We start from the raw sequence: 12,295 nt of genomic DNA, 5'->3' as shown, positions 1-12,295 counted from the left end.
AGCCACGATCAATGTTGGCACCATCCATATCTTTTTAACCCTTTAGATGCTGCTGTCAATAGTGACTACATCAATATATATGGTTAACAGAGTGTGGGAGCTTCCTCTTTATCCCAGTTGGTGCCCTCAGATCATGATAGTGTGGTCCTGATGTTTGCGATGGTAATTCATGACCAAATAGCGGCCTTGGAGTCTATCGGCTGTTGTAACCTGTTCAGAAGTTACTGACATTTAGGTTGTAAAAATATACATTTTCATTTCTGTCATACCACTTTGCATTAATTCCTGTAAAGCACCTGAAGGGTTAAAAAACTAACTGAAAGCAGTTTTCAATATGTCAGGGGGTGCTGTTTTTAAAATGGTATCATGTTTGGGGGTTTCCCAATATATGAGACACCTAAAGTCACTTCAAACATGGATAAGTCCCTAAAAAAATAAATGTTGTAAATTTCCTTGAAAAAATGAAAATTTGCTGGTACATTTTTAAATCTCCTAAAATGCTAACAAAATAAAAGAACATTTTACAAATGGTGCTGATGTAAAGACAACATGAGGGAAATGTTATTTATTAATGGTTTGCTGTGGTATGAACATCTGGATTAACCCCTTCCCGACCTTTGACGCCACGTAGGCATCATGAAAGTCGGTGCCAATCCGACCCATGACGCCTATGTGGCGTCATGGAAAGATCGCGTCCCTGCAGATCGGGTGAAAGGGTTAACTCCCATTTCACCCGGCCTGCAGGGACAGGAGAAGTGGTAGTTTAGCCCAGGGGGGGGTGGCTTCACCTCCCCCCCCCCCGTGGCTACGATCGCTCTGATTGGCTGTTGAAAGTGAAACTGCCAATCAGAGCGATTTGTAATATTTCACCTATTATAACTGGTGAAATATTACAATCCAGCCATGGCCGATGCTGCAATATCATCGGCCATGGCTGGAAACACTAATGTGCCCCCACCCCACCCCACCAATCGCCCCCCCAGCCCCCCGATCTGTCCGGTACACTGCTCCGCCTCCCATCCGTCCTGTGCTCCGCTCCCCCCTGTGCCCTTGTCCGCTCCCCCCGTGCTCCAATCACCCCCCCGTGCTCCAATCACCCCCCCTGCACTCCGATCCACCCCCCGTGCTCCGTTCCACCCCCGTGCTCCGTTCCAGCCGCCCGTGCTCCGTTCCACCCCCCCGTGCTCCGTTCCACCCCTCCCGTGCTCCGATCCATCCCCCATGCTCCGATCCCCCCCCCATGCTCCCCCCCACCCCATCATACTTACCAATCCTGCCGGGGTCCGTCCATCTTCTCCCTGGGCGCCGCCATCTTCCAAAATGGCGGGCGCATGCGCAGTGCGCCCGCCGAATCTGCCGGCCGGCAGATTCGTTCCAAAGTGCATTTTGATCACTGAGATAGATTATATCTCAGTGATCAAAATAAAAAAAATAATAAATGACCCCCCCCTTTGTCACCCCCATAGGTAGGGACAATAAAAAAATAAAGAATTTTTTTTTCCCACTAATGTTAGAATAGGGTTAGGGTTAGGGTTAGGGGTAGGGTTAAGGTTAGGGGTAGGGCTAGGGGTAGGGTTAGGGGTAGGGTTAGGGGTAGGGTTAAGGGTAGGGTTAGGGGTAGGGTTAGGGTTAGGGCTAGGGTTAGGGATTCGGTATGTGCACACATATTCTGGTCCTCTGCGGATTTTTCCGCTGCGGATTTGATAAATCCGCAGTGCTAAACCACTGCGGATTTATGGCGGATTTACCGCGTTTTTTCTGCGCATTTCACTGCGGTTTTACAACTGCGATTTTCTATTAGAGCAGTTGTAAAACCGCTGCGGAATCCGCACAAAGAAGTGACATGCTGCGGAATGTAAACCGCTGCGTTTCCGTGCAGTTTTTCCGCAGCATGTGTACAGCGATTTTTGTTTTCCATAGGTTTACATTGAACTGTAAACTCATGGGAAACTGCTGCGGATCCGCAGCGTTTTCCGCAGCGTGTGCACATACCTTTAGAATTAGGCTATGTGCACACGGTGCGGATTTGGCTGTGGATCCGCAGCGGATTGGCCACTGCGGATTCGCAGCAGTGTTCCATCAGGTTTACAGTACCATGTAAACCTATGGAAAACCAAATCCGCTGTGCCCATGGTGCGGAAAATACCACGCGGAAATGCTGCGTTGTATTTTCCGCAGCATGTCAATTCTTTGTGCAGATTCCGCAGCGTTTTACACCTGTTCCTCAATAGGAATCCGCAGGTGAAATCCGCACAAAAAACACTGGAAATCCGCGGAAAATCCGCAGGTAAAACGCAGTGCCTTTTACCCGTGGATTTTTCAAAAATGATGCTGAAAAATCTCACACGAATCCACAACGTGGGCACATAGCCTTAGGGTTAGTTTTGGAATTAGGGTTGTGGTTAGGGGTGTGATTAGGGTTATGGCTACAGTTGGGGTTAGAGTTAGGGGTGTGTTGGGGTTAGTGTTGGAGGTAGAATTGAGGGGTTACCACTGTTTAGGCACATCAGGGGTCTCCAAACGCAACATGGCGCCTGTCATGATCCCAATGGCAGGGGATCACAAAAAGGACAAGCACAGATACAAACAAGCTCTAGGGCGATGGAACCTGAGCTGACCGCGACCCTGAACCTAACACACAAATAAAAGTAGCCGGGGAACGTGCCTACGATGATCCTAGACGTCTCGCTCCAGCCGAAGATCTAACTTCCCCTATCAGAAGAAACACAGACCTCTCTTGCCTCCAGAGAAATACCCCACAGCAAATAGCAGCCCCCCACATATAATGACGGTGAAATGAGAGGAAAGCACATACGTAGTATGAAAACAGTTTCCGCAAAATGAGGCCCGCTAAAGCTAGATAGCAGAGGATACAAAAGTGAACTGCGCGGTCAGCGAAAAACCCTTCAAAAAACCATCCTGAAATTACTTGAACTCATGTGCCAACTCATGGTACATGAAAAGCAATTTCAGCCCACTAGAGCAACCAGCAGCAGAGAATCACATATCTGCAGGCTGGACTAAAAACCAAATTAAGCAAAACACAAAACAGGAAAATCCAAACTTAGCTTGTCCAGAAGGTTCTAGGAGCAGGGAGCAGAGGTAACAAGACACACTGGATACATTGATAACCGGCGAGGAAATGCCAGCAAAGCCAGGTTAAATAGGAAACTCCCATATGCTGATGGAACAGGTGGAACCCAGAAACCCAGGAAAGACAAGTCACCCAGTACCATCAGTAACCACCAGAGGGAGCCCAAAAACAGAACTCACAACAGGCGCCACCATTGATTCCAGCCAATCTCGTATTCAAAAAGTCAAATGGTGCTCCCTCAAGTCCGAGCCCCGACGTGTGCCCAAACAGTGGTTTACCCCCACATATGGGGTACCAGCATACTCAGGATAAACTGCGCAACAATTACTGGGGTCTAATTTCTCCTGTTACCCTTGTGAAAATAAAAAATTGCTTGCTAAAACATCATTTTTGAGAAAAGAAAAATGATTTTTTATTTTCACGGCTCTGCGTTGTAAACATCTGTGAAGCACTTGGGGGTTCAAAGTGCTCACCACATATCTAGATAAGTTCCTTGGGGGTCTAGTTTCTAAAATGGGGTCACTTGTGGGGGGTTTCTACTGTTTAGGTACACCAGGGGCTCTGCAAACGCAACGTGATGTCCGCAGACCATTCCATCAAAGTCTGCATTTCAAAAGTCACTACTTCCCTTCTGAGCCCCGACGTGCGCCCAAACAGTGGTTTACCTCCACACATGGGGTATCAGCGTACTCAGGAGAAACTGGTCAACAACTTTTGGGGTCCAATTTCTCCTGTAACCCTTGGGAAAATAAAAAATTCTGGGCTAAATAATTATTTTTGAGGAAAAAAAACGTATTTATTATTTTCCCGTCTCTGCATTATAAACTTCTATGAAGCACTTGGGGGTTTAAAGTGCTCACCGCACATCTAGATAAGCTCCTTTCGGGGTCTAGTTTCCAAAATAGGGTCACTTGTGGGGGGTTTCTAATGTTTAGCCACATCAGGGGCTCTGCAAACGCAACGTGACGCCCGCAGAGCATTCCATCAAAGTCTGCATTTCAAAACATCACTACTTCAATTCCGAGCCCCGGCATGTGCCAAAACAGTAGTTTACCCCCACATATGGGGTATTACCGTACTCAGGAGAAACTGGACAACAAATATTGCGGTCAAATTTCTCATGTTACCCTTGGGAAAATTAAAAAATTCTGGGCTAAATAATTATTTTTGAGGAAAGAAAACGTATTTATTATTTTCCCGGCTCTGCATTATAAACTTCTGTGAAGCACTTGGGGGTTTAAAGTGCTCACCGCACATCTAGATAAGTTCCTTTCGGGGTCTAGTTTCCAAAATAGGGTCACTTGTGGGGGGTTTCTAATGTTTAGCCACATCAGGGGCTCTGCAAACGCAACGTGACGCCCGCAGAGCATTCCATCAAAGTCTGCATTTCAAAACATCACTACTTCAATTCCGAGCCCCGGCATGTGCCCAAACAGTAGTTTACCCCCACATGTGGGGTATTACCGTACTCAGGAGAAACTGGACAACAAATATTGGGGTCAAATTTCTCCTGTTACCCTTGGGAAAATTAAAAAATTCTGGGCTAAATAATTATTTTTGAGGAAAGAAAACGTATTTATTATTTTCACGGCTCTGCATAATAAACTTCTGTGAAGCACTTGGGGGTTCAAAGTGCTCACCACACATCTAGATAAGTTCCTTTCGGGGTCTAGTTTCCAAAATGGGGTCACTTGTGGGTGGTTTCTACTGTTAAGCCACATCAGGGGCTCTGCAAACGCAACATGACGCCCACAGAGCATTCCATCAAAGTCTGCATTTCAAAACGTCACTACTTCACTTCCGATCCCCGGCATGTGCCCAAACAGTGGTTTACCCCCACATATGGGGTATCAGCGTACTCAGGAGAAACTGGACAACAACTTTTGGGGTCAAATTTCTCCTGTTACCCTTGGGAAAATAAAAAATTGCAGGCTAAAAGATCATTTTTGAGAAAATAATTTTTTTTATTTATTTTCATGGGTCTGCGTTATAAACTTCTGTGAAGCACTTGGGGGTTCAAAGTCCTCACCACACATCTAGATTAGTTCCATTGGGGGTCTAGTTTCCAAAATGGGGTCATTTCTGGGGGATCTCCAATGTTTAGGCACACAGGGGCTCTCCAAACGTGACATGGTGTCCGCTAATGATTGGAGCTAATTTTCCATTTAAAAAGCCAAATGGCGTGCCTTCCCTTCCGAGCCCTGCCGTGCGCCCAAACAGTGGTTTACCCCCACATATGGGGTATAATCGTACTCAGGACAAACTGGACAACAATATTTGTGGTCCAATTTCTCCTATTACCCTTGGCAAAATAGGAAATTCCAGGCTAAAAATCATTTTTGAGGAAAGAAAAAATATTTTTTATTTTCATGGCTCTGCGTTATAAACTTCTGTGAAGCACCTGGGGGTTTAAAGTGCTCAATATGCATCTAGATAAGTTCCTTGGGGGGTTTAGTTTCCAAAATGGGGTCACTTGTGGGGGAGCTCCAATGTTTAGGCACACAGGGGCTCTCCAAACGCGACATGGTGTCCGCTAATAATTGGAGCTAATTTTCCATTCAAAAAGTCAAATGGCGCGCCTTCCCTTCCGAGCCCTGCCGAGTGCCCAAACAGTGGTTTACCCACATGTGAGGTATCAGTGTACTCGGGAGAAATTGCCCAACAAATTTTATGATACATTTTATCCTATTGCCCATAGGAAAATGAAAACATTGAGGCGAAAGGAATTTTTTTTGTGAAAAAAAAGTACTTTTTCATTTTTACAGATCAATTTGTGAAGCACCTGAGGGTTTAAAGTGCTCACTGGGCATCTAGATAAGTTCCTTGGGGCGTCTAGTTTCCAAAATGGGGTCACTTGTGGGGGAGCTCCAATTTTTAGGCACACGGGGCTCTCCAAACTTGACATGGTGTCCGCTAAAGAGTGGAGCCAATTTTTCATTCAAAAAGTCCAATGGTGCTCCTTCCCTTCCAAGCCCTGCCGTGCGCCCAAACAGTGGTTTACCTCCACTTATGAGGTATCAGCGTACTCAGGACAAATTGGACAACAACTTTCGTGGTTCAGTTTCTCCTTTTACCATTGGGAAAATAAAAAAATTGTTGCTAAAAGATAATTTTTGTGACTAAAAAGTTAAATGTTCATTTTTTCCTTCCATGTTGCTTCTGCTGCTGTGAAGCACCTGAAGGGTTAATAAACTTCTTGAATGTGGTTTTGAGTACCTTGAGGTCTAGTTTCCAAAATAGGGTCACTTGTGGGGGGTTTCTAATGTTTAGCCACATCAGGGGCTCTGCAAACGCAACGTGACGCCCGCAGAGCATTCCATCAAAGTCTGCATTTCAAAACATCACTACTTCAATTCCGAACCCCGGCATGTGCCCAAACAGTAGTTTACCCCCACATATGGGGTATTACCGTACTCAGGAGAAACTGGACAACAAATATTGGGGTCAAATTTCTCCTGTTACCCTTGGGAAAATTAAAAAATTCTGGGCTAAATAATTATTTTTGAGAAAAGAAAACGTATTTATTATTTTCACGGCTCTGCATTATAAACTTCTGTGAAGCACTTGGGGGTTCAAAGTGCTCACCACACATCTAGATAAGTTCCTTTCGGGGTCTAGTTTCCAAAATGGGGTCACTTGTGGGTGGTTTCTACTGTTAAGCCACATCAGGGGCTCTGCAAACGCAACATGACGCCCACAGAGCATTCCATCAAAGTCTGCATATCAAAACGTCACTACTTCACTTCCGATCCCCGGCATGTGCCCAAACAGTGGTTTACCCCCACATATGGGGTATCAGCGTACTCAGGAGAAACTGGACAACAACTTTTGGGGTCAAATTTCTCCTGTTACCCTTGGGAAAATAAAAAATTGCAGGCTAAAAGATCATTTTTGAGAAAATAATTTTTTTTATTTATTTTCATGGCTCTGCGTTATAAACTTCTGTGAAGCACTTGGGGGTTCAAAGTCCTCACCACACATCTAGATTAGTTCCATTGGGGGTCTAGTTTCCAAAATGGGGTCATTTCTGGGGGATCTCCAATGTTTAGGCACACAGGGGCTCTCCAAACGCGACATGGTGTCCGCTAACAATTGGAGCTAATTTTCCATTCAAAAAGTCAAATGGCGCACCTTCCCTTCCGAGCCCTGCCGAGTGCCCAAACAGTGGTTTACCCCCACATGTGAGGTATCAGTGTACTCGGGAGAAATTGCCCAACAAATTTTATGATACATTTTATCCTATTGCCCATGTGAAAATGAAAACATTGATGCGAAAGGAATTTTTTTTGTGAAAAAAAAGTACTTTTTCATTTTTACAGATCAATTTGTGAAGCACCTGAGGGTTTAAAGTGCTCACTGGGCATCTAGATAAGTTCCTTGGGGCGTCTAGTTTCCAAAATGGGGTCACTTGTGGGGGAGCTCCAATTTTTAGGCACACGGGGCTCTCCAAACTTGACATGGTGTCCGCTAAAGAGTGGAGCCAATTTTTCATTCAAAAAGTCCAATGGCGCTCCTTCCCTTCCAAGCCCTGCCGTGCGCCCAAACAGTGGTTTACCTCCACTTATGAGGTATCAGCGTACTCAGGACAAATTGGACAACAACTTTTGTGGTTCAGTTTCTCCTTTTACCATTGGGAAAATAAAAAAATTGTTGCTAAAAGATAATTTTTGTGACTAAAAAGTTAAATGTTCATTTTTTCCTTCCATGTTGCTTCTGCTGCTGTGAAGCACCTGAAGGGTTAATAAACTTCTTGAATGTGGTTTTGAGTACCTTGAGGGGTGCAGTTTTTAGAATGGTGTCACTTTTGGGTATTTTCAGCCACATAGACCCCTTAAACTGACTTCAAATGTGAGGTGGTCCCTAAAAAAAATGGTTTTGTAAATTTCGTTGTAAAAATGAGAAATCGCTGGTCAAATTTTAACCCTTATAACTTCCTAGCAAAAAAAAATTTTGTTTCCAAAATTGTGCTGATGTAAAGTATACATGTGGGAAATGTTATTTATTAACTATTTTGTGTCACATAACTCTCTGGTTTAACAGAATAAAAATTCAAAATGTGAAAATTGCAAAATTTTCAAAATTTTCGCCAAATTTCCATTTTTATCACAAATAAACGCAGAATTTATTGACCTAAATTTACCACTAACATGAAGCCCAATATGTCACGAAAAAACAATCTTAGAACCGCTAGGATCCAATGGAGCGTTCCTGAGTTATTACCTCATAAAGGGACACTGGTCAGAATTGCAAAAAACGGCAAGGTCTTTAAGGTCAAAATAGGCTGGGTCATGAAGGGGTTAAAGGGCTAATTATTCAAACTTTGAAAATTGCTAATTTTTTAACATTTTTCTCAAATTTTTGATATTTTTATAAATAAACACAAAACATATTGACCTAAATTTACCATTATCATAAAATATAATGTGTCACGAAAAAACATTTTCAAAATCACTGGGATTTGTTGAAGCTTTGCAGCGTTATTGCCACATAATATGACACTGGTCTGATTTCAAAAATTTGGCTCTGTCACTAAGGGGTTAAAGAGCTCAAAATAGAGAAATTTTATACCTATTTTCATGGCAATTACACGCTTTGCAGTATTGAGATTTTGGGCTATATAAACTATTTGGAAAATCAGAATAACCAACAGCAAGATCATCTCTCCTGTAGTTACAAGGATCAAAATTTCACTTTCGTATTAGTAGTTTAGCACCTCCATACTGGATGCTTTCAGAAAATGCCCGAGAAAATTTAGTAAGTTATTCTGTACTATTTTCTGTACCAAACAAATGTCGTGGCTTCATAGCAATTTTTGTTGCTTACCTTATAACAGTGATCAATACTAAAATATTTCCCACTAATCCTGTTGAACAGATAATTCCAATAAAGGAAGGGAGGATAACAGTTTCTGCAGTATTGATGAGATAATATTCATTTCTCATAGTCCATGATTCATTTGATAATTTTCCAGTACTATTCCAAGATGTTATTTGGAATCCACTCATTGTGCTACTGTGATCTGCAACAATAATAAAAAATATATATATATATTAAGTTCACTCTGAATTCTTTATAAAAATAGCTCTTCTTATCCCCAGTGGGCAACAAATTTGCATTTAATGAAGGTGCACATCTTTCTGGGCAGTGGTCTGCATTTCACATAGGTAATGATCATCTCAATATTTGTTTCCACTTGGCTATTGTATGGTAACCTATGGATGCCATTTCTCAGTGGCATTTCCCCTATCGGATGCAGGGTTTGACTCTGACCATACACCCAGCATTATTATGACACATATGTCTATTAGGTGATTTGTATAAATAGGGTGAAGTAATATATTCCATTTAACCATTTGCCCAGGTGTTTGGTCCTCCCTTTGTTGCAGCATGAAATTTGTCATATGTAATACATTATAATATAATTTGCTCTCTCCCATCACCAGCTGTTAAAGGGAATCTGTCACCCCAAAATTGGCCTATAAGCTAAGGCCACCGGCATCAGGGGCTTTTCTACAGCATTCTGTAATGCTGTAGATAAGCCTCGGATGTTATGAAAGATAAGAAAAACAAGTTAGATTATACTCACTCAGGGGCGTTCCTGGTGCGGTCCCATCCGATGGGCATTACGGCCCGGGTCCAACGCCTCCCGTCTTCATAGGATGACGTCCATCGGACCGGACCGCACCGCACCTGGACTGCCCCTGGGTGAGTATAATATAACCTGTTTTCCTTATCTTTCAGGTGACATTGTGGGCTTATCTACAGCCGGAAGCCTTACCTTATAGGACAATTTTGGGGTGACAGATTCTCTTTAATCCCTGTTTTAATAATAAAGTATATTGTTTGCATCTATTTGGGACCAGTTTATTATCTTTTTTCCCCTTGTCTATAGGGGCTCGTGCCTGTGCCGACTGCCCTCCCCACGTGCTCAGGGCGCCGATTCTTGCAATACTTACCTCTCCATGTTCCACCACTGCGGCATCTTCCGCATCTCCTAACTGTGACGCTTCAGGTCAGAGGGAGTGGCAACATCACTGCTGTGCTGCTTTCTGCTCTGAACAGTCACAGTACAGTGAGCTGGAAGACGTCGACGCTGTCCGGAGATAGCAGCGAACAGCAAGGAGAGGTGAGTAACATGGTAACATAGTAACATACTTATTAAGGTTGAAGGAAGATTGTAAGTTCATCAAGTTCAACCCATAGCCTAACCTAACATGCCCTAACGTGTTGATCCAGAGGAAGGCAAAAAAAACTCATGTGGCAAAGAGTAAGCTCCACATTGGGACAAAATTTCTTCCCGACTCCACAGACGGCAATCAGACTAGTTCACTGGATCAACACCCTATCAAGGAATCTAGTTTATATAACCTGTATCATTATACTTTTCAAGAAAAGTATCCAGTCCCCTCTTAAATTTTAGAAAAGAATCACTCATTACAACATCATACGTCAGAGAGTTCCATAGTCTCACTGCTCTTACAGTAAAGAAACCACGTCTGTTATTATGCTTAAACCTTCTTTCCACCGGACATAGAGAATGCCCCTTTGCCCCTGTCTCAGGTCTATGATTAAAAAGATCATCAAAACGATCTTTGTACTGTCCCCTCATATATTTATACATTAAAATAATATCACCACTTAGTCTTTGATTTACCAATTTAATTTTTTTATGTTTGGAGCAATATATGGAGACATCAAATGGGACCCATTATATATGGAGCATTATTTGGGGCCCATCATACACTGGAACATCATATAGAGATGAGCTCAAAAGTTTACATACCCCAGCAGAATGTTTGCTTTCTTTACCTTTTTTTCATAGCATATGAATAATAACACCAAAACTTTTTCTCCACTCATGGACGGTTAGTGATTGGGCGAAGCCACTTATTGTCAAAATACTGTGTTTTCTGTTTTAAATCATAATGACAACTATTGCTAAGCAATACCTTCCGATATTGGGAAATATCGGATCGGACCGGTACCCAAAAAATATCGGATATCGCTGATTCCGATACCGAAAACCAATGCAAGTCAATGGGACACAAATATCAGAATGAAAATAAACAAATAAACCCTTTCTTTCCTAGTAAGTTACCGTATATACTCGAGTATAAGCCGACCCGAGTATAAGCCGACCCCCCTAATTTTGCCACAAAAAACTGGGAAAACTTATTGATTCGAGTATAAGCCTAGGGTGGAAATGCAGCATTTACCGGTGAATTTCAAAAATAAAAATAGATCATTATTTCCCCATAGCTGTGCCATATAGTGCTCTACACCATTCATATTTCCCCATAGCTGTGCCCCATATAGTGCTCTGCACCGTTCACTGTGCCCCCTAGCTGTGCCATATACAGTGCTCTGCACCGTTCACTGTGCCCCATAGCTGTGCCATATACGGTGCTCTGCACCGTTCATTGTGCCCCCTAGCTGTGCCATATACGGTGCTCTGCACCGTTCACTGTGCCCCCTAGCTGTGCCTTATACGGTGCTCTGCACCGTTCATTGTGCCCCCTAGCTGTGCCTTATACGGTGCTCTGCACCGTTCATTGTGCCCCCTAGCTGTGCCTTATACGTTGCTCTGCACCGTTCATTGTGCCCCCTAGCTGTGCCTTATACGGTGCTCTGCACCGTTCATTGTGCCCCCTAGCTGTGCCTTATACGGTGCTCTGCACCGTTCACTGTGCCCCATAGATGCTCCACATAAATCTCTGCCGCTGCCGCTGCTACTGCTGCAATAAAAAAAAAAAACACATACTCACCTCCCTTGATTGCAGCTCCCAGCGTCTCGTTCCGGCGCCTCCATCTTCCCAGCGTCTCTGCTCTGACTGATCAGGCAGAGGGCGCCGCGCACACTATATGCGTCATCGCGCCCTCTGACCTGAACAGTCAGAGCGCAGACGCCGGGAAGATGGAGGCGCCGGCCGGGAAGATGGATCGGCGCCCGGCGGCTGGAACGAGGACAGGTGAATATAACATACTCACCTAGTCCTGGCGATCCTCGCGCTGTCCCCTCCTGTCTTCGGCGCTGCAGCTTCTTTCTCTATCAGCGGTCACCGGCACCGCTGATTAGAGAAATGAATAAGCGGCTCCACCCCTATGGGAGGTGGAGCCGCTTATTCATTTCTGTAATGAGCGGTCCCACGTGACCGCTGAAGAGAGGAAGAAGCTGCAGCGCCGAAGCCCGTGGGACGGCAG

General features: G+C 44.0%; 1 protein-coding gene across 2 annotated transcripts in view; it reads right to left on the bottom strand.

Moving 5' to 3' along the window:
- MCHR2 (melanin concentrating hormone receptor 2) overlaps window positions 1–12,295 on the bottom strand; it is a 597,452-nt gene that overhangs the window by 359,787 nt on the left and 225,370 nt on the right. For both annotated transcript variants that reach the window (XM_069767992.1, XM_069767991.1), the window contains exon 2: window positions 8,918–9,113. In XM_069767992.1, the coding sequence (XP_069624093.1) occupies window positions 8,918–9,113 (196 nt within the window). The remainder of the gene's footprint in view (window positions 1–8,917; window positions 9,114–12,295) is intronic.

The sequence above is a fragment of the Ranitomeya imitator genome, chromosome 5 (assembly GCF_032444005.1).
Source record: "Ranitomeya imitator isolate aRanImi1 chromosome 5, aRanImi1.pri, whole genome shotgun sequence".
Taxonomy (NCBI): Eukaryota; Metazoa; Chordata; class Amphibia; order Anura; family Dendrobatidae; genus Ranitomeya; species Ranitomeya imitator.
The sequence above is the reverse complement of the archived record's forward strand: the minus strand, read 5'-3'. Positions and strand labels throughout refer to the sequence as shown.